The sequence below is a fragment of the Prionailurus viverrinus genome, chromosome D1 (genome assembly GCF_022837055.1).
Source record: "Prionailurus viverrinus isolate Anna chromosome D1, UM_Priviv_1.0, whole genome shotgun sequence".
In the NCBI taxonomy this organism is placed as follows: domain Eukaryota; kingdom Metazoa; phylum Chordata; class Mammalia; order Carnivora; family Felidae; genus Prionailurus; species Prionailurus viverrinus.
In genome coordinates this window covers 87707679-87730528 of record NC_062570.1, presented here as the reverse complement: position 1 = coordinate 87730528, position 22850 = coordinate 87707679, and the positions used below count along the sequence as shown (strand labels likewise).

Sequence of the window (22850 nt, the reverse complement as noted above, 5' to 3'; positions counted from 1 at the left end):
TTAACTGTGGGCCAGATTTGTTGAAGAGACCTGGCCAAGGTAATATACGCAGTATTTGGCAAAGTCAGGATTTGAATGCAGGTCTGACTCCAATACCTGTTATCTGTTCTTTCCCAAAATGAAACACTACTGCTGAGCACAGTACCGAACAGATGTAAAGTACTCAGTAAGGCATCACTATTCCCAACGACTAACACAACAAATGCGGCCATCAATCCATCAGTGCACATTTTCAGTTGAAAGGTCTAAGACAACAAACACACTAAAAAATTATTTAAGAGAATCTAAAAGCCTAATCTTTCTGAAAAATTCAGGCTTATGGATAATCTGGTTCAATACCCTATTAGTAGGCCAATTACTCCCTAGTCACTTGGGATGATGAAAAGGGAAACATTTTTCAAGACTGCATTCGGTTTCAGAATCTTTTTTCCTTCCAAATGAAAAACAGCTGAATTTGAATCCCAAAGACTCTTACAAATTCACAAACATACCTGACTGAAATTCAAATGCTGTTGCTGGAATGCGGATGTCAATTTCTGCTGGCGATTACCTGCTGTGGAAGGCTGGTTTAATCTTCCAGGAGCTGATCGTCCTTTTACTAATGGCTGGCAGGTAGAATCTGGCAATGAACAAAATATTAAACAGTTGATGCTTTTTCCTGCTCACATAAAAATGAGGAAGGTCTTTAGGTATTTTACACAGTAGTGATTTTAAGGTCTGACAACCTTAAAATTAAAGAGAGACGTGGTCTCAGGATTTCCAGTACTGAATGATATGAGGAAAGATTTCCTTTGTACAACAGGTTTGGCAGGATCAAGTTGGAAATTCAGAGATGATTTTTTGGCAATGTTGTTCTCTGACGTTCCCAAAGTAAGACTTTTTAAAGGGATATTCGGGGAGAAGGGGAGATTCAGTTTACCTGTGTTTGCCATATGCTCATCAGCATTTAATCCATTCTCTAGTCCCATCGGTGGCACCACAACAGTACAAACAGCTGGTTTGGTTTCCGTGTTGGCAGAGGTTACCAGTTCCGGGTTCTGACGAGCGTCCTCCACAAAGTTCCTCTCTGCAAATGGACTGTCATGTCCCGAAGAGTCTGATGTTGGAGAGCCATCCACAGTATCACAACCACTTTCCTGTTCTTCATCTGACATACTACGAGAAAGTCTTTTTATGAATAATATGTTTTTCAACATTAAATCTTAAGTTAAATACTATCCAGGCTCCAGGAAGTTGAGAATCTTATTCAGTTATTTCATAGCTAATTACAACTTCTTCCTTGTCCAATACTATTTTTTTCATAGATTTTCTAGACTCTCACATTAATTCTCTACTCAGACTGTTAACCCTAATTCTATCCTGTTTAGGTACATCATTTGGGCACTTTATTTTCTCTCCTTTCCCTTCCCACTTGATTCTTAGTAGTAGTTCAAAAAATTCCACTTTATAAACTCCACGAAATCTCATCAAAACACTACGAAACAAGCAATGTTCTGGATAATTTAAATGAAATGTAAAAACATATATTCATGTGACCTGGATAGTTCAGATTAAATGCTAATGTTAGGATTCATGCCTTTAGTGGTAATTTGGGTCCTTTTAACCACATATCTGAGAGGTCTTCCCCACCTCTCCAAAGGCCTAGCCAGAGTCCCATGTTTCTCTTCCTGGCCCCATCGGGCCGTGACAATCTCTCTCCCTTTGGAATTCCTACAGCATTTATGGTCTATTTTAATCATTCATTTCATACTTAGCAATTTGAAGCATCTTTTTATATATATTTATGTATATTTATAGTTATTTGTACACTTATATAATTTTTATATGGATGTATGTATTTACAGATATGTATGTATATATCAACTGCCAAACCATATTATAAGCAATCCATAAGAAGATGTGTTAAAACGTCTTTACGTCTTCTAAAGTATACACTATCATATTTCCTGACAAAGGAAAAAAGAGAAAACAAATGTATAAAATTAAGACTTAAAGATTTTTCATATTTTGTTTCCACTAAAAAAAAGAATTTCTAAAAGTTGAAATCAAATGTATTTCACAGAGATGTTTATGGCTTCTCTCTTAACGTGTTAGTACATCACGCTGGCTAGGAGAAGCTCACTACTTTAGTGGCAGTACATGTCCCTGGCCAAAAAAAGAGTAGGAAAGGAAATGTGGATAAAGCCACACAGATTGATCACCAATGAGGAAAAAAAAAAAAATCCTCCTGGATACTCTACTGACAGTGGGCTATTACTTTATTACACAAAAAATTCCTTGTTTACTTTGCTAAAATGCTACTCTTTGCTAAAATGCTAAAGTGTTTATTTTGCTATGTTATTATTCCAAATTGAAGTAGTAACTGTCACCTATGGAGCTGAAGTTGAGGACATGGCTTTCTGCCCTTTCAGAAACAAATGATTCTTTAAAAATCACTTGTTAGTGGGGAGCCTGGGTGGCTCAGTCAGTTGAGTGTTCGACTTCAGCCCAGGTCATGATCTCACAGTCTGTGAGTTCGAGCCCCGCGTCGGGCTCTGTGCTGACAGCTCAGAGCCTGGAGCCTGCTTCAGATTCTGTGTCTCCCTCTCTCTCTGCCCCTCCCCTGCTCATGCTTTGTCTCTCTCTGTCTCAAAAATAAATAATAAAAAAAAAAAACATTTAAAAAAATCACTTATTAGAACCTCAGTTTTTCATTTAGATGTGTTCTACAACAATAAAAGAAAATTATCACTTAAAACCCAAGTGATCTGGTTAAAAACTTACGTCCAAGAAAGAAGCCACTGTGGTAAATCAATAGGTATGTATTAACATAAACAACAAAAGAAATCACAGGCTTTTTGGCAGTGCCAGTATCTATGGTATACGCCCCCTTGAATTCCTTTACCTGTTCGGTCTCTTGCACGGGGATGGGCTGGACTGCCCCGAGGAGCTGGTGCTCAGAGTACTATCAGGACTGCTTAGCGAACACATCCGATCGATATTCAAAGTGCTCTGGCAAGCTTCACAATCTAGACTATCTTTACATCTAGCAAAGAGGGACGGGAAAGACATGGGTCAAAAATGAGAAGTAGCCAAAATTTACATGAATTAAGGATATAAAGCAGTTAAATGTGACCTACAATGACTAAAATCTAAAGCTATGAATATGGGAGAAATGCTACAATAATCATGTTAGTTACTATTGAGGATGTACACTCCCAAGGACAGTGACAGACAAGGGTTAAGTCCCAGAAAGTTTCTTTTTCACCACACCAGAGGGCGCCACCGCTACTTAAGGATGCAGTATAAACACAAACCGCTTTTGGCACTTACTCTCTGAGTGAGTGTCTCTGCGATGTCTCCTCCTCATCAGTGTCACTGCTAATAGTAATCACACTCACTGCAGGACTTGGGGAGTCAGCAATGATGATGGTTTGCCGCTGCTTGTCAGAAACCGATGAATCAGACTCCTGCCTGACAGAGGTGTCACAACAATCTCTTGCTTCTCCTTCTGAGTTATGATTGTCCTGTGTTTCTATACAACGTACTTCTTCAATGTCTTTCCCATTTACTATCTTTGGAGAAATAAATGTTGAATGTGGGACATTCGTATTCTGCAATGAATTACTCCTGCAATCAAAGGAATAATGTGTCATTTCTATAATCAAAATATGTACATGACATTTTTCTAGGATATCTTGTTAAAATGAACAATGTTCAAGATCATGTATATAACATACTAACATATATAGACTGTTTTGTAAATACAAAGTATTATCTCTAGAAATACCAGTGTAGATTGCATTTACATACATTAAAATGGTCATTTTTTGGTAAATGTGATATCTGAGTGTCTAAAATTGTCTAAAATTACATGTAGATAATAAATCAAAAGGGCAATAAAGACAATCTTACCAACTGAAAGCATTTATTTCCTCTCTTCCTGGCTCCCATTCCATTAGTTTTACCAAAATACCTCTGAGAAATTGAGAAGGGAGCTGGCTTAGTGTTTGTAACAAAGCTATCAAAGAGGTCATTTTGAATAAAACAGAGTGACCCTTTAGTGAACATGCAAAATTTACTTTAAAGATTAATTTTCAAAATGCAGAGGAAAGTTAAAATATCAATACCAACCTGTTCTGGCACAGTTTATTTTTCTTTACAGTGGCAGGCTGAGGCCAGACAACATGTGCAATGCCCACACTAATTGGCTGCGGGGCCGATAAAGTTATCTGATTGGTTAGAAGAGGTTGTGGCATCACTGAGTTATAATGATTACTGTGTGAAATCATTTTCCTAGGGAGAAAGTTTAGAAAAATTGAATCCCTCCTGTAGCCAGATCTATTTTACAAACTTCACACAAAAAGTATTTTTGTTTTTAACTTACCCCCAGTCTCCAAGCCTCTGTGAGCCAGCCACACCCTCAGAAGTTAACGCAGCAGTAGCTGCAGCCATGGGTGTTACCTGCTGCCAGGCAGGTACCAGCATCTGCTGTGTTCTACCAGACCACGTCTGCTGTGCCACGAACAAAAGAAAAGCTAGTAAGTTACAAGTGATTGGTCATTACTACATCTTAGAATCAAAAATATATTAAGGCAACAGTTATTAATAATTATGTAAAAGCCAGTAACTAAAAAAGATCAAATTCCCATCCGGATCATCTTTTCCGTTTCTCAACAGCACAGGCTGATATGTTACAAGCGGATCACTGCCCTTCTTGAGTATAAGGAGAACAGCACACATGCAAAAATAATAAATTATTACCGACCTGAGAAAGAACTCCTGGTCGGATCTGTAGTGGCTGTACAGCTGGGGCCTGAGTTACAAGTGGAACTGTATTATCTACTCTTATTGAGTAACTCGTGGGTTTACCATGCGTTGCAGGAATACCTGTGAAATAGGAAGAAAAAAAAACAGTTCTCAAATCAAAAACGATTTCTCTTAACTTACAAAACTCTTTGAAATTCAAAGACTTACTAAAATTCTGATTAGGTTTATAAAATCATCCCCTACATAAAATATTCATAACACTAACAAAACCATCTTTTAGGAAAGTGAGGTACTTTCTATCTACGTTGTGGTACATCATTCCAGAAACTGATATAAAGCTACTCCTACTGCTTTAAAATGCATACCACCAAGTTGCATCATTTACTTTTCTTGAAACTTCCCATTCCTTTTAAAGTTTGCTTATTATAGCTTTATTTCCTTTTCAAATAGTTCTGCCACTATGATAAAGGACATGGAAAGGTGAATCGAACTCAACATCCTGATCCTCTAGCAGGTAAACATTCATCTTTTGATACAAACTTAGCTCTGCCAAGTATTTTCTTCTTTAAAACCTGTAACAGGATCTCACACTTTTAGCACCAAAGGGGGAATGTATCACAACTTCACACTTCAAAGGCCATGATGGTTTACACGATTCAAGAAAATTCAAGGAAGACACACTCATTCCAAGGTCCAAAGGAAAAGCAAAAATAACCTTTCAGACCTAATACGATGATACTGCTAAGCTTTGACCCATATGGCTTCATCTACTACTAGCTGCTGGAACTCCAGGACAAACATCTTCCACTTTGCTTACCCACTAGGACAAGTAGAAAGCGAGATCACCAGCCACGTTAATCCTGTTAATGTTAATGTTTCTGTGTCATATATTGCAAAAGGACCATGCAGATAGATACTGTCTTATATTAAACTTTGAGACAGTGAAGCAGTATCACCCCAACTGAGAACTTTGACTAACAAGATTTTAGGGACATCCCCCAAGCTCAGAAAGCTCAGTTACGAGAATAAATTCAGTGCTTGATTAATTGCAGCCTCTTGCAGCAGTTACTTTCAGTATAGGCTGGCGGAAAAAGCAGCCATCTTAGGTAAGATAAAAATACTACAATTGTTTTCTTTTACTATTGAAAAATAACCCCATAATTTTATTGTGCAAATACACTGTAAGTGTTAATCCTGTTAATTTTGTTGTGCTTATTTTTCTTCACAGAGGCTTTTACCATCCTCCCAGGGTGTTCTATCTCCTGAAATCCACTGAAAAGGCTAGGTAGGGATGAAGTTTAACAAAGATCTACAGATTTTTTTTTTTTAACTGACCTTCTTAGCCCTTCCAAAAAGCATGTCTTGATCGGCAAATTCTCCAAGAAATGGAATCTAAGCGCACCCAGGCAGTGTAGATGTATGGCAGCAAGACAGTCTCATCAGAGAAAAAAGCAGAATTCACTTTGACAAGGGGTAAAGGACAGAGCGAATTCTCAAATCCCAACAAAAGTCATGTTGCCCTTAAATTCTCCTCATAATTAATGCCTTATGATGAGAAGAATTCTATTATCTTCTCTTCTCATGAGGTCTAACTTATTTTTATCAAATTCAACAGTGATTAAGATCCCAATTTTCTACACAGTTCTTAGGCTAGCTAAAATTTTATCTTTGCTTGATTAGATTTGCTTTCATATCTGCACAGCAAGGCACGAAAGTTTACACGATTGTTCTAGTACAACAGGAGAATTTTGTTAGAATGCATTTCATTCTAAAATAGCAGTTTTCATCCAAAGGGGATGAAAAACTAGTTTTTCAGATTGCCAAATAATGTTAAATGCTTGTCGAATATATACTCAAATTTGTTAAACAGAAGCTTGGCTAAGTCTTTGTTAACTTGAAAAAGGTAATAATATTATGGATATAGTACTTCTATATCTATACCTACATATTATATCTATAACATGGAGAATATATGAAATGCATGATGAACCTAGACACCACAGCCTCAAAGCAAAAAATGTAAAGTGAAGTAGAAAAGACATGAAATCTATTTAAAAATACAAACTATAATGGTGCCAGAACTACTACCCAACAGCTGCCCAATAACCATTTAAAATGTTTCTTCAAAATGGATTGGTGGCACATTATGAGGGAAAGTGGTAAAAAGACCAATACTGGGATTTTCTACAGAGATACTAAAGTGGATTAGACAAGGAAGCTTTCATTGCTAAGCAGACACTACACTAAGACAAAAAAACAATGAAACAACATATTTATAGAGCCTGCCTGTCCTGCTACAACTGCACCTGTTACATAAGCTAACAAGTTATTTTGCTCTGTCTTACTGGTAATTCTAATTCAAAAATATTGTGCTTGACATTTAAAGGGTTTATGAGTCTGAGAGTGTCTCCTTTTCTTTGTTATCCTTCTTATGAACCACTCATACAGCTGTTAGCATATGTGTAGAAAGGTCACTAGTCTTTCATCAATCATAAGGCACAAAGAGAAAAGATTTATCGGACCTCATTGAATGTTTTAAAAATGACCCTTAACTGTGTTTAGAAATATGCCTCACAAGCCTCCTAAATTTTTGCTACAAACAGAAGGTAAGCTCTGAAAAAAAAAAAAAAAAGCTGCTATTCTAAATCTTGATGAAATATGATTTTGGTACATGGGGGAAAATTATTAGAACTTAAAAATCTATTTGTTAGTATAGACTAAAACTCATCTAAGTGAAAATGCATTTGTGGAGACACAATGTGACACAAATGTCACTTACATGACAACTAATTAAAAAACAAAAAAGCGTCAATCTTCCATGCTCAAGTATTTAGAAGGAAGATGTCTACCTACCACTTACTATCAAATGGTAGTATATGTATGTTGAGATAGACTGATGGCAAATATGGCAAAACGTTAACACTTGTTGAATCTAGGGTAGAAGGCACCGTATTATTCTTTGACTTTTTCTTTAGGTTAGAAATTTTTATAATTAACAATCGAGGAAAAACAAAGAAATAAACACAACAGTGTCTTTAAGAGCACTGACATGATGATATGGGTATTTTACTATCCCCAGCCATGGGTCACTGTCACAGATACTTATAGGCCATGTTGGTCCACAATTTCACCTTAAAAATCAACCATCTAAGTAGTTGTTTTTTATCCGTAGTGCTACAAATCTTTCTCTCGATGAAACCTTATACGAAAACCCAATATACATAAAAGATGAAAATAAAGTTCCCCTGGTAGAACAAAAATGGCTAAAGAGTTGAGATGTTTTCACAGCTCTTATTACCAGTCAGTCCAGTCAACAAACATATCTTGGTGCTTTATTAGGCACTGTAGGAGATATTAAAACTTCAGAAACATTGTTTAAGTCCTTGAATCAAATAAAAAATTTAACCTTCAGAATCCAGAAATATTAGAGCTAGAAGTGACCAGGACAGTATCTACTCAGGCTTTTCCTTTGACTAAGGCTGGAAACAGGTTAAACAGACTCATCTAGAATGACAGCAAACAGAACAGGACTCTAGCCCAGGTGTCCTGACTGAGTACCAACTGCTTTCACAGATGCTATACAGTCCTACCATCACGCTTCAAAGAATCATTTAGGGCCTCATTTGTAATTAACCTCTTGCTTTAAGACAGAACTAGATGCCTAGCAAGGACAAAGTGCTATGAAAGGACCTAGAAAGTCACATTTTATTCGGGTTATTCCAGCTGTAACATTTGCTGCTGTTGCCCTCTAAGAACCACTAACAAATTCCCCTGTGTGAGAATTTATGGCCTCTTCAAAGGTATTCTGCCACTCATCTCACCTGAGGTTTTATTCTGCTTTTTATCTAAGGAGCATAATCTGAGCAAAAAAACAATCTCTCTCTTTTAAAAACCTAAGGTATGGATAAAGAACAAGACTGTAACATTCTTGGATAGAATTCTTTTGACCAAAATTTAATGAACTGAGTTCTCAGTTACTTTAATGTCTAGTAATAACAGATAAAAGGTACTTACCTAAATATCTGGAGCTGTGATAACCAGTAAAGGACAACCCATAGCTTTCCAAGCCCATTAATTTCTACTAAGGTATTTTATCATGCAACTCTACAGGAAATATAATTATCAGATGACCCATTCTGTCAGCGATGATTACAGTGGAGCTCCAGGCACGAAAGAAGTGTCACTGGTCTAAAGGCTACTGACCAGCCTAAATTAAATTCAAATGTAGCAATGTGGCAAATGTGGCAAAAACTATGCAATATATTTTATTAAAATATAATTACATTTGTTTAAAAATAACATACGCCTAAATTCAAAGTGTAATTTAAATCGGAGTACCTTGAATAGCTGGGGGACAGATAATCAGCGTCTGCTGAAAAGCGTCGCCACAACCGAAATGAGCAGTTCCGGCCTGCAGAGGAACTCCATGGTGCCCAACGGAGTGAGCGGACGTGGTTAACGCCTGAAAGGATCAGCACAGGCGGCATTGTACTGAGTAGTCTACATGCACGCTTTACCAATACAATTTGAATGCACTTCTTAAAGTCGTAACTCTGATAAAAATGGGCCCAGAAACTGATTTTACTCAACTCTACTTTTCATGGAGCTGCTGCACAGAAAGGTAGGTAGGGGATAGTAAGAGAGTGAAAGGTGAAAGGAAATAAAAGAGTTTAGGTAGACATGTTCTAATCATTGCCCCGAAATGGTAGAGATTTTACAGAATAACCATAGCGAGAACCTCCCCGGCACTGTGACTTCTAATTGCTGACATGAGACTTCTATATACTTCAAAAGCAAAATGAGCAATCATTAAAAAAGGAGTACAAATTGTTAAATATTGTAAGTTCTTACCTGATTTCTTAATGTGCCAATTTTAGTAAAATTTGCTGTCAGGTTAGCAGTACTGCCTGAAGCAACTGGTCTTAAAAGTGAAGTTTTATTGTGATTATTTGTGTCACATGAATTTGGGTGGGACTTACAAATATCCATAATATGAAAACAGGACTTTACACTGCAAAAAAAAACGGGGGGGGGGGGGGGAGGTAACTGTAATATTTTAAATGTTAAGGGTAGTTTAAAATTTATAAATTATTTCTAAAAGAAAAAATTATCTGACTTGCACTTAATCTGCTTATTTTCAATACTATTTCTACCAGAAAAACCCACAAAAGATTGAATTTTAAAGCTACTGGAAATGTATCTTATATCTGCAATATTTTCTAAGACATCAAAGCAACAGTAAGCATTTTTTGACTAGCACAACTATAATTTCATGACCCTTGCTCTAAATAATTTTTCCAAAATTTCTAGATCTCCACATCCCTAAACTATCGATACAAAATATATAGTTGTTATTTTCAAAGTGCTTATATATGGAAATCATTAGATTATCTTCAACTGTTGGGGAGAAAAATAACAATTTTAAGGGGAATCCACAATAACGGATACTGGTTCAACCCTATAAACTTCTTCATTCAGTCATTTTTTTTAATGTTTATTTATTTTTGAGAGAGAGTGCAAGCGCCTCACTAACAGCAGAGTGCCCGATGAGGGGTTCAAATTCACAAGCTGTGAGATCATGACCTCAGCCTAACTTGGGCACTTAACTAAAACCAAGCCACCCAGACACTCTCAGTCATTTTAAAATATAAAAAGTTGTTTTAAGTAGTCATTTACATTACCCCCTGCAGCCTTACAAAGAAGAGGTGTGGGGTTCAAAGAATGCATAAGCTTTACCTAAGGTAACTCTGATAAGACCTTCTCAATGTGAGCATACGCATATTCTTTTCCATTAACCCATAAAAACCCTTCTTTCTTGGGGCACCCAGGTGGTTCAGTCGGTTAAGCATCTGACTTTGGCTCAGGTCATGATCTCACGGTTTGTGAGTTCGAGCCCCCCCATTGGGCTCTATGCTGACAGCTCGGAGCCTGCTTTGGATTCTGTCTCTGTCTCTCTCTCTCTCTCTCTCTCTCTCTCTCTCTCTCTGCTCCTCTCCCACTCAGGCTCTGTCTCTCTCTCAGAAATAAATGTTAAAAAAAAAAAAATTTTTTTTTTAAACCCTCCTTTCCTTCCACAACACAGAGGAGAAGGTGTGGGCAAGGAAAGCAAACGATGTGAAAGGAAATTAAAGATGGAGTCTGTAGGACTCAAAAGAGGGAGGAAAACTGTTAATACTTCCTTTTATTACATACGCCTGGCTATTAAGTTAAGAATGTCATGTAAAAAAATCACTCAGTCATTTTCAGTATGGTACTTTGGAAAAAGAACATTGGAATGCAACTCAGATTCATATTCCAGTACTGTGCTGCCACTTACTAGTCTATGTGAATTTGGTTGAGTTAGCTTAATTTACATTTAATAGATATATTGAATCATTTCTCTAAAACACTAATTTTCTAAGACTTAGTATTATTTCTCCATGCCATTTTAACAGACTTTAAATGGGGCACGTGGGTGGCTCAGTCGGTTAAGCGTCTCTTGATTTTGGCTCAGGTCATGATCTCACGGTGGGATCAAGCCCCACTGTGGGCTCCATGCTAACAGCACGGAGTCTGCTTGAGATTCTCTCTCTCCCCCTCTCTCTCTGTGCCTCCCCTACTCATGCTCAATAAATAAATAAATAAACAAATAAATAAATAAATGTACTCTTTCAAAAAAATAATGAAGATTTTAAAATAACATACTGGTTGCTATGAGGGAAATCTAGAAGATGTTTCATATTAACAAAAGAATGGTTCAAAGTCTCAGCTGGAGTAATTCTTAAATCTGCATCAATTAGCAACATTTTCTTCAACAGACTAACAAATTCTCTTCTATCAGCTTTCTCAGCCAAAAGATCACTTCCTTCCAAATCCATCACTGTGTTCACCTACAATATCAAAATTTCAAGTCATCAAATACAAATAAGCCATAAAAGGTAATAGATGTTAAAGTTTCAGTTTTAAAAAAACACAACACAGGAAGGAACAGAGAACTACAACTGTTTTGAAGCAAGAACAAATAATTGAGTTTCATAAATTCAGAAAATGTTTCAAAGTACCAAATAGGATTCAAAGTAAAAAAAAATTAATGAATATTTTAACAAATATCCATTTCTAACAAATTCAAAGAAAAGAAATTTGTAGAGCTAGGATTTCCCCTTTTGAAGAAAATACTTTCTACTAAAGAACAGAATGGAATTAATAATATTTGATAAAGACAAATGCAGTTTAGTTCCTAAAGGGCTGAAACCTTAGAATCAGTTTTGTTTGAAAAGCTTAAAACCAACAGCACTCCATAGTCATTTAGAAGATGATGAACATGTGGTATCCTTGGCATTCAGGTCTATCATCGTAAGCACAGAAGACTAACAAGCATGACTGTGGTACTCACATGCACTATATCATCCAGACTGTTGAATATGTACTTTCTGGCTTCTTTAGACTTCATTCCTGTCTCTGCCTCATGCTCTTCTAGTGTCTTATTGGATATATCAAAGAGGGGAAATAATATATTATTATCCACCATTTGGAAATTCTTCATTTCTTTAGTTCTGGCACATTTAGTCTAAAACACTGAATATTCTAAGGCAAGGAATTTTAAACAAGTAATTATCAAAAATGTGCTTTTTAAAAGTACCAAAAGAAAAATGAGAAGAGCTTGGTTCAGTTAAAAAAATATATACATATAAAAAAGTAACTGGTTATAAAGTTAATCACTGGGGATTTACTAAGCCCCCAAAAAGCCTAAGAATAAATCAGGTACTTGGGTTATGGAGTAAATGTTGACATTCAGTCCCTGTCCTATAAAGCTTAATAATGGGAAACTGAGTAGAGAAGATGAAACACACAACACAAAAGTAATTACATACACAAAATTTAAAAAACCATTTAAGGGGCGCCTGGGTGGCGCAGTCGGTTAAGCGTCCGACTTCAGCCAGGTCATGATCTCGCGGTCCGTGAGTTCGAGCCCCGCGTCGGGCTCTGGGCTGATGGCTCGGAGCCTGGAGCCTGTTTCCAATTCTGTGTCTCCCTCTCTCTCTGCCCCTCCCCCGCTCATGCTCTGTCTCTCTCTGTCCCAAAAATAAATAAACGTTGAAAAAAAAAATTAAAAAAAAAAAAACCATTTAAGATGAGTTAATAATTATGTTGTCAGGTTAGAGAATGAGCTAAGTTACTCAGGGAGGGCTTTCCCCCCCCCCCCATTAAAAAGGGAGGGGGTCAAATATGAAAATTCAGAAGGAGGCAGAAATGCAGTAAAATAAAAATAGGCATGGAGGGTATTATCTACATGAAGCACCTTAGAAAAATTTTTTTCCAAATTTTTTCTTTTTTAATGAATTACCTTTAATCTCCAACCAGAATGAGAAATATCTGTTTCTCTGCAAAAAAATCTTGTGGATTTCGTGCCCACATTTAACAGCTGTTCTCCTGGTAAACCTTGAGTCTGAGAAATATATCGAATCTGAAAAATAATATACAAAACAGAAGAGTTTATTCTTTCATGTAATAGATATTAATTGAACATGTATTCTGTATCAGACACTAAACTAGATGTTAGGTCAAGAATTCAATGATGTAGTCTATGCCCTCAAGAAATGCAGTCTAGTGGGGAGCATACAAGTAAACAATTATAATACAGAGTTGTAAGTACCATAGTAAATACATGCTTATGGAAAGACAGAGAAGGGACACCTAAAATAACCGAAGTCACATAAAGTTCCAAAAGAGGTGATGCTCAAGTTGAGTCTTAAAGGACAAGTAAGAGTTCTTTAGGAAACCTTATGATTTATGCTAAGGGTATAATATGAATAAATATGGACAATCAGGAGTAAATACCACATACTCAGATACTAAAGTGCAGAGATTCACTAAGTAGAAAATGACAAGGGGTGAAAGTGAACTAGCAGGCTGAGGGCTTTACCAGTAGGGTAGAAGTTTTATCTGTCCTCTTTCCCTCTATAAGCCCCAAGTGCCCACAATTTTATCTCTAAATCTGTATCTAAATATTTGTTTCTAGCTCTGGAGCTGTAGATTCAACTGCTTATGGAAACTCTCCATCTGGTTGGACTTTAAGCACCTCAAAATGAACATATCCTCAACTCATTTTCCTGTTAATCCTCGTGTATTTCCCAGCAACACCAAACACCCAAATCAGAAATCTGAAATTTATACCAGACACATACCTCTCCATCATCACGGTCCCACATAACTGTCCCTTCTCTCCATCTCCATTTCAAGTCTTCTTCAATTCTGAGTTACACAATTTCACAAGCCTCCTAAGTAGTTTATCTGCCTCCCTAATGATGCCATCCATTCACCCCCAATTCAGTATTCACACTGCTAACAGCCATTTTTGGTAAAACACAAATCTGACTGTTACCCTCTTGTATAAAATTACTTTACCGCCTACAGGATCAATTCCAAACCTCCAATCATAGCATTCAGGCTTTGAGCTTTATCTCTTCCCTGCTCTTTACATGGTCCTTTAAAGCAGCAGCCCATCTAGCACCACACTAAATTTTGCATGGGCTGTTTCTCCTTCCTAAACTGCTAACTCCTACTTAACAATGTCCCTGTGCCCCTCCCCACCAAACTTCACCAAGTCTCACAACAACAAACTGTAGTACCGTTCCTTCTTCAAGACCCAGTTCAAGAATTTCTCCTCTACAAAGCTTTACCTAACCTTCTCAAACAAAGATAATTCCTTTCCTCTGTGTTCCCATCAACCTAAAACAGAACCATTTTAATACATTTATAATACTGTAATACAATTATTTTTTTTACACGTCTGTTTTCCCTATTAGACTGTCAAGTCTCTAGACAACAGAGATAGTTATCCATATTTGTATCCTCAATTTTACCTGAAATGACAACTAAAATATCCACCTTACAAATCCGTTTCATTTCATTTAAAGTGTGGTGCCTTCTCTCACCCCACATCCCCCGAGTGGCTGAGTTCCTTGTTTTATGAAAACCAAAAGTGAAAAGTACTAAGGGTCCAGTACCTAGATGTTACATCAGAGTCTTTCAGATGGTGGGAAAGGCGTTCCACAATTCAACAAACATACACAGAGCATTTACTATGTGTCAAATGCTAAAGATATGCAGATGAGTAAAACATGGTGCCAACCTTCAAAAGCATATAGTTCAGTAAAATAGATAAATGTTTAAGCACGTAATCTGCAATTAAGCTAGGAAGTGCCATTATGAAGAAGAAAATAAAGTGTTAAAAGAACACAGAATAAGGCAATTGAAATGGCACTGAAAAAAAAAACAAAAAAAAAATGGCAAGTGATCTTGTGAGTTTATTTTTGGTCATAATGCCTGCTCTGTCTTCTGGGGGGAGAAAAAAACCCTGTTCCATCTATAACCCCTAAGGCATGAAAAGACTCAGCCTTTGCCTCCTCTGTCCCCAGTGAAGGAAGGGTGAAAACCTGACTCAGAAGTGATTCATTCATAAATTCATGTTGTGAACTCAACTAGAAATAAGCTAATAAGCAAATTAGACTTACAATGTCAGGAATGTGAACTAAGAAATATCAATCACTGTTGAGGAATGAGCTGAATGCACCTGGAGTCTAATGGCCATGTTAACATAACCAAAGTTAACTGTAAGCAGAAACTCAGAGTAGCAAATTAAAATCAGAATAGATAAAAATACTTAAAGAGCATCTAATTCACACTTATCCAGCCCCAGAGCGAAGTGCTACTGAAGCCTATTAATTCCATTAAATGTCTCTTTGAATCCAAAAGCACCTCCAACTCTAGACTTCACAAAGTCCAGTCATATTATAGCTCCATTCTTGGATTTTTGTGATAATCTACACATAAAGAGCCAGCTACTTGAGAAGGTCTCTATGCAACCCAAATAGCCGGATAAAATAGAATTCTTCAAAGATTCCTACTCCCCCTAAACACTCAGGAGTTGAAATAGAGAACTTTATTTTTCTTACACAGGATATGACTTGAAATTACCAAGTAAGATAATTCGAATATAAATTCAGACTTTTAGCTGTTCTGGATGAGATTCTATCTAAACTCCAACAAACATTTTGCAAGAACAATCAACATTTACCAAGTTAATACTGTCTAGCCATCCATAAAATTTATTTAATTCCCTGGAATGTTTTTGATATTTTCCTCGTAAATATAGGTTAAAACCAATACACAGAACAGTAATGAGACAGTATACTGTCGTATTATAATTAAGACAGGAAGGGATTCAAGCACTAATTCACAGGACAGCCTTCTCTAAACACATACACCAAAACGCTGGTGTACAAATGGGAACGAAATGCAGAGATGAGAAAATATGACGTGAGGAATTCTCGACATGGTCAATGCCTAGCTGTAGAGTCCAAAATTGAAAGAGGAAATTGCCTTGGAAAAGCTTTAAGAAATAGATGATAGGGGCGCCTGGGTGGCGCAGTCGGTTAAGCGTCCGACTTCAGCCAGGTCACGATCTCGCGGTCTGTGAGTTCGAGCCCCGCGTCGGGCTCTGGGCTGATGGCTCGGAGCCTGGAGCCTGTTTCCGATTCTGTGTCTCCCTCTCTCTCTGCCCTTCCCCCGTTCATGCTCTGTCTCTCTCTGTCCCAAAAATAAATAAATGTTAAAAAAAAAAAAAGCTTAAAAAAAAGAAATAGATGATAAAGATGATTAAAGAGCTAGAACACAAACCCTATAATGCAGAATTAAAATAATCTATGAATTTTTTTCCTGGTGACCCAAATGTGGCTTTTAAGTATATAATAATTATAGGTCTACTGTTAATTCTTTTTCACTTCCTTGGGGAAAAAACAAAACTGTTATTGCATTAGAAGATTAAATAAAGGTTAGACATTAAGACAAGACCTAAGAGATAAGTTATATTTCATAGAAAGTCTTTATTTTTGTAAATGTTCCATGTGTACTTGAAAAGTATGTATTCTAAAATTTGTGTGTAGTTTTGGATGCAGTACTACATGCCTGTGTCATTAAATCAACTTATTCATGGGCTCAAATCCTCTGTATACTATTTTTTTTCTACTTTTGCTCTACCAGTTACTAAAAGAAATGTGCTAAAAATTTCTAATTATGACTGTGGGTTTATCTATTTTCTTTTTTGGTTCTGTCAATTTTAGATTAAAGTTATTACTAGATGTATAAAATATAGAACTGCTCTATGTTCGTGCTGAATTGAATTTTCCAAATTCATTGGCTAATATCCCTTCTTTATAAGTAATACTGATAGATTTGTAATAGAAGAACACTTCTGGTATTAAAAGCAATGCTATTAATAAAAGCAAACACTAAAAAGAGTATCTTGTACTCTCATACATTCTGAGATAAACATTTATACAAAATGTCATCGTAGAACAAAATGATAAACTAAGCTCCTGGCTCCATCACTAAAACTCAGTCTGGAGACAGAATGCCAGTGGAGGTTGATGGATTTGAGAAACTAACATAAAGACCATGAAAATCCTCTTCAAGTGACAGCAGAGAGACAGTTGGGAAGGTGAAAGTGGACGTCTGGAAGTGGAGAGTCTGGAAGAGGGCTGGTGACAGGGATGGAGCACAGACTGGTGCAGGGTTTGGTTGGGTCCTTTTAACTCTCTCCCCTACTGTAATGATACTTATGGAAAGTATCATTATCCACAAGGGAGTATAGACGTGGTCCACTGCTAACAGGAAAGATTCTGGATTCTGATTGCCTGTGTTGGATTCTTGGGCAAGTTATTTAACTTCCCCACACCTTGGTTTCTTCATCTGTAAAACAGAGGCAATAGTAGAATGTACCTCACAGGGTTATTGTGAGCATTAAGTGAGTTAATGAAAGTTTAAGAACAGTTTCTGGCATATAAAAGAGCTCAGTAAGTATTAATTAGTAATATTACTATTACCCACTGCACTGCCACTGTAGGCAAAAAAATGAGTTAAAAAATAAAATAACAATAGCACCCCAATTATGTGCCCAAGTACATGAGGGCAGCAGATGACTGGAACAAGAACAGGTAACGGACAAAGGCATACCCTACTGATGGCCTCTTCACATCCTAATTGATGATCTTAATCTAGGAAGCTGGGGAAAATCTATGAAATCAAACCGCATTAATAAGTAGACTAAAGTAAAACACAACCCCTAGAAATACTTAGGTGAACATTTTAATAGATGCATAAAAGCATTTGAGGGGCACCTGGGTGGCTCAGTCAGTTGAGCGTCCAACTCTGAATTTCAGATCAAGTCATGATCCCAGGGTTATGGGATTAAGCCCCATGTCGGGCTCCATGCTGAGCGCTGAGCTTGCTTAAGATTCTCTTTCTCCCTCTGCCCCTGTCCCCTGCTTGCACTCTGAATGAATGAATAAAAATAGCATAGCATAGCATACCATAGCATAGCATAGCACAGCACAGAATAGAATAGGCATTGAAAGTCCAAACCAATTTAGGATAAAAGAAAAAACTTAGAAAATTGGGAACAGAGGGAGCTCTATTTGATATCTGACCTTTATCAAAACCTATACAGCATACATCATATTTGGAAATATGTGTAAAGTCTAAGACTGAAACCAAACAAGAATGCTCACATCATCAATCCTATTCCCTTGCGTTATTGGAAAATAACCTGCGTTATTGGAAAAGTTATTGGAAAATAACTTTTAAAACATCAAATTGATAATATGCAACTACTGATGCTATATGCTAATTATTTTTTAAATTATTATACCCTTTTGGAATTAAAGTAATATACATCCTGAAAGTACTGCTAATCTGAATCAGATTAACACCTGTTCTCTGTTTTAAAAGGTATCTATTATGAAATTTAGAAAAACTGAGGTTTGATCAAGGCTTTGTCTTAAAGTACCACTGTGGCTTTTAACAAGTCATTTCATTTTTCTGGACCTCAATTATCCTCTTTAAAAAACAGGAAAATGGGGCGCCTGGGTGGCTCAGTCGGTTAAGCGTCCGACTTCAGCTCAGGTCACAATCTCACGGTCTGTGAGTTCGAGCCCCGTGTCGGGCTCTGTGCTGATGATGGCCCAGAGCCTGGAGCCTGCTTCCGATTCTGTGTCTCCCTCTCTCTCTGAACCTCCCCCGTTCATGCTCTGCCTCTCTCTGTCTCAAAAATAAAAATTAAAAAAAGTTAAAAAAAATAAAAATAAAAATAAAAAACAGGAAAGAGTACAACTAGAAAATCTGTAGGGTCCTTCTCAGTACTAACAACAGGTGTCCAAGACTAGAACTGTAAAAATCCCAATCCAAAGTACAGCAGCAAATCTATATGAAGTTGCCACAAGATGGTGTTCTGCTCCATAATACCATACATGTCATAACTTGTAACCCACAAAACCAGAAGTATACTTCTAGCATGTGACTGGTACCCTTGGTCCTTCAAAAGCTAAGAGATTATTGGATTCTGCAACTAGATCACCAACTCGCTCAAAAATAGCCACAGTCTAGCCATCTGCATCAAAGTTAGTGGCTGGGTAAAAAGCTGAAGGAAGCCAAGATGTTTGTACGGAAAAGGTTACAGAAACTACCTTCTAAGAGGAATGCTGAACACGGAGGGAGAAAAGCAGAGAATATAGGAAGCCCAGCCTAAAAGAGGAGACTTATGGGTAGAAAGTCTATGGAAGAAGAGATTAAAGTTAATGATAACATCTGATCTCATAATTACTATTAAATGACTTGTAGAATCACTTCAGCAACAGTGAAGTCACCAAATTCACAACCTCTCAGACCCTTTTTGATATAGAAAGCTAAGCCCTGAAAGTCAGAAATAAGGCACATTTCATTGTTATAATTAGATGATGTGTGCATTGAAATGTTCTATTTTTTCATTAAAAGTTAAACACTAGGGGCGCCTGGGTGGCGCAGTCGGTTAAGCGTCCGACTTCAGCCAGGTCAAGATCTCACGGTCCGTGAGTTTGAGCCCCGCGTCGGGCTCTGGGCTGATGGCTCAGAGCCTGGAGCCTGCTTCCGATTCTGTGTCTCCCTCTCTCTGCCCCTCCCCCGGTCATGCTCTGTCTCGCTCTGTCCCAAAGATAAATAAATGTTGAAAAAAAAATTAAAAAAAAAAAAAAAAAGTTAAACACTATATTGTTTAAATAAAAATTATATTTATCCACTACAAACCAATTGAAGACAAAACTGAAATAATCACTTTGTTAGTTTTGACTGTTTTCCACTAAAATATGATTTGAGTATATATATCTATCTAACAAGGGGGATGCTATGAAACTTTTTAAAAAAATACTAAGATTATAATTACTCCAAAAATAACCTTGGTATTAAAAACAAAAACAAAAAAATAAAACAGCAAACAATATGATCTAATAGCTTACAGAGGCTAATGAACATAACTGAAACTATCATGAAAAGTGTTTCATGAAATAATTTGCTGGATTCTACTGAGAATCATTTATTTATTTATTTATTTATTATTTTTTAATGTTTATTATTTGAGAAAGAGACAGAGAGCAAGCAGGGGAGGGGCAGAAAGAGAGGGAGACACAGAATCAGAAGCAGGCTCCAGGCTCTGAGCTGCCAGCACAGAGCCTGATGGAGAATCATTTAAATAATGTTAAACAGATATTCAGCACCGTTCAAAAACAACTTAAAATACTAAAGAGGGTTCAAGTGACTGAAGTACTTAAGTCCAATAATGGTTGTTGATTTAAGACCAATAGTTATGAGGCCTTTTATTCCTTGGAAGTGGCTGACATTTCATCCACCATCAAAGTTGTCACCCAAGCATAGCTCTATTATTTAAATGGATACAGTCCAGCCCTTTATAGGTCTGTAGCATAAAAATGATACAAAAAATTCTCCCAAGTGTTTTTTGCAGAACTGTTTTGGGACCTGTGGATTGTAACTTTGTTTATGAAAACTTACTTCAATTGTTATAAAAGTTTTTAAACAACCAAATACAGTTTTGAGATCTTGAATTTAAATTCTCTAAGGTCTCAGATTTTGTTATTTTATTTTAAAAAGATTTTGACAGGTATTATATACTTGGGAAATGCATTCATATAAGTCTACTATTTTTCTTTACATTCTATAAATTCTACCTCGATGATCATGAAGTTTTGTTACCTGATCATACTCCAAGGCTCCTGGGTAGAGTGGCCATCCAAGGAATAATTCTGCAATCACGCATCCCAATGACCACATGTCTATGGCTTCACAAAATGGCAACCCCAATATAATCTCTGGAGCTCTGAAATCGAAAGAAAAAAAAAAAGAGTGATTTCCCTCTAAAATTATCTTAATTCATCTGACATTCTAAGAAAAGTTAATAAATGACAGAGAAGTCACCTTCTATTTATAGTAACTTCACTTTTCAGAACTCTTTGAAGCCTAGCCATTAAGCTTAAAATGGTACAATGAATACAACCATTGCTAGGATAAAAATCTCTATACTTAATCTCATAGAGAATTTTATTAACATATTAAAAAGGGGAAAAAAGCACAAATCTTGACTTTGCAACTATAACAAATTAGAAATAATACACTAGAAAGAGAACTGGAAAACTATGAAATACATACACTGTGACATCAACAGAATTGAAAACCAGACACTGAAAGATAAGAGCAAAACAAAACAACCCCAAAGGCTAAAAGTGGATCTAGTCCTAGATATTACTTCAGAACACAATAATAAATATTCACAAAACCAGGACCATTAGTCATCCAAATGGGACAAGACCAAGTACAATTTTAAGAGGCAGAAAATAAAGGACATCGAAACAGGTAGAAAGTATTTTATCAGTTGACAAGCTCTGATAACTTGGAAAATGTATTCCATGAAAAATATCATGCCCAGATAAATATGTGCTACTTCACATGCCCTGCCATGATAAAATTAACATTCTGAGAGGCTTCACATACAGCTATGTAATTCCCAGGTAAGCCATACAATCATGGTTACCCTGAACAGTCTCAAACTTACAGAGAAGTTATAAGAACAATGCAATGAGTGGGTTTTTTTCCTGAACCACTTGAGAGTAATTTGCTAAATAACTCTATACTTTGTATTTCCTACAAACAAGGATATTCTCCCACATAACCACAATACAATCATCAAAATTAGGAAATGCACACTGGTACATCTCTACTATCTAAGCCTCATACCCCAAGTTTGGTCAATTATACTAATAATGAATGTCCTTTGTGGCAAAAGGATCCAATTCCGAACCATGCACTGCATTTAGTTGTAGTATCTCTTTTTTAGAATAATTTGGGTCTTTCCTTCATTTGTATGACCTTGGCATAAGATATTATAGGTCAGTTATTTGTAGAATGTCTCTCAGTGCAGGTTTGCCTGGTGTTTCCTCATAATTAGATACAGGTTATACATCTTTGGGAAGAGTATTAGAGAAGTGATTTTTTTTTTTCTCATTATGTGCCATCAGGTGACATACAATTTTGATTTGTTCTAGTACTAATAATGTTCACTTTGTTCCTCCTTTTCCCTTTGTAATTAAATATTTTGCAGGATTTCAGTTTGGGACTGTATATATAATCCTTTTCTTATCAAATTTTCAATTTACTCATTTATTTGCCTATGTGAGCCTAAATTAATGGAACCCTATTTTATCCAGTGCGTTATAATCCATTACTGTAGTTATCTATTTTGATACTCTAAATTTCCTAGACTTAACCAGTCAGAACTCTGTCAATGAGCTATGGGTCCTCATTAGTGCCAGGATGGCACTGTTCCCAGGTCCTTTCAGTATACATATTATATACAGTTAGACAAGATAAGTTAGACAAAATATACAGTTAAGCAAAATAAGGCTTCTGCTAATTTCTTTAACTGATACTGCTGTCATTATCTCCTAAGCCAGTGGTTCTCCATCTTGGCTGTACATTATAATCACTTGGTCCTGGCCACACTCCATACCAATTAAATCAGAAACTTGAGGAGGGGAGGGGTGGGGAGTGGGAGAGACTTAGGAATCAGTATTTTTTTAAAGCTCCCAGGTGATTCCAATACATGGCCAAAGTTGAGAACCAAAGCCCCAGGCTCAAGTAGTTAGACCAATGGGAAGACCATTCCATCTTCTCCCTACAGCCCTTCTGATCGCAGTAAGTTCTAGGGATAAGCAAGCTGTTTTCTCCATTGATTTAGAATCTGT

The 22850-nt window shown here is 36.7% G+C and overlaps 1 protein-coding gene across 6 annotated transcripts in view; it reads right to left on the bottom strand.

Annotated features, from left to right (window-relative positions):
- The window catches only part of HIPK3 (homeodomain interacting protein kinase 3), a 93953-nt gene that overhangs the window by 4393 nt on the left and 66710 nt on the right, over positions 1-22850 (bottom strand). For 3 of the 6 annotated variants that reach the window (XM_047878259.1, XM_047878260.1, XM_047878261.1), the window contains exons 3-16: positions 20806-20929; positions 13073-13192; positions 12122-12208; positions 11434-11618; positions 9601-9760; positions 9088-9211; positions 4748-4869; positions 4367-4494; positions 4114-4275; positions 3895-3957; positions 3313-3609; positions 2885-3025; positions 920-1155; positions 492-619 (exon numbers count right to left, since the gene is read on the bottom strand). In XM_047878259.1, coding sequence (XP_047734215.1) covers positions 492-619; positions 920-1155; positions 2885-3025; positions 3313-3609; positions 3895-3957; positions 4114-4275; positions 4367-4494; positions 4748-4869; positions 9088-9211; positions 9601-9760; positions 11434-11618; positions 12122-12208; positions 13073-13192; positions 20806-20929 — 2077 coding nt within the window. The remainder of the gene's footprint in view (positions 1-491; positions 620-919; positions 1156-2884; positions 3026-3312; positions 3610-3894; positions 3958-4113; positions 4276-4366; positions 4495-4747; positions 4870-9087; positions 9212-9600; positions 9761-11433; positions 11619-12121; positions 12209-13072; positions 13193-20805; positions 20930-22850) is intronic. The other 3 variants (XM_047878262.1, XM_047878263.1, XM_047878264.1) reach the window with 3 other exon arrangements.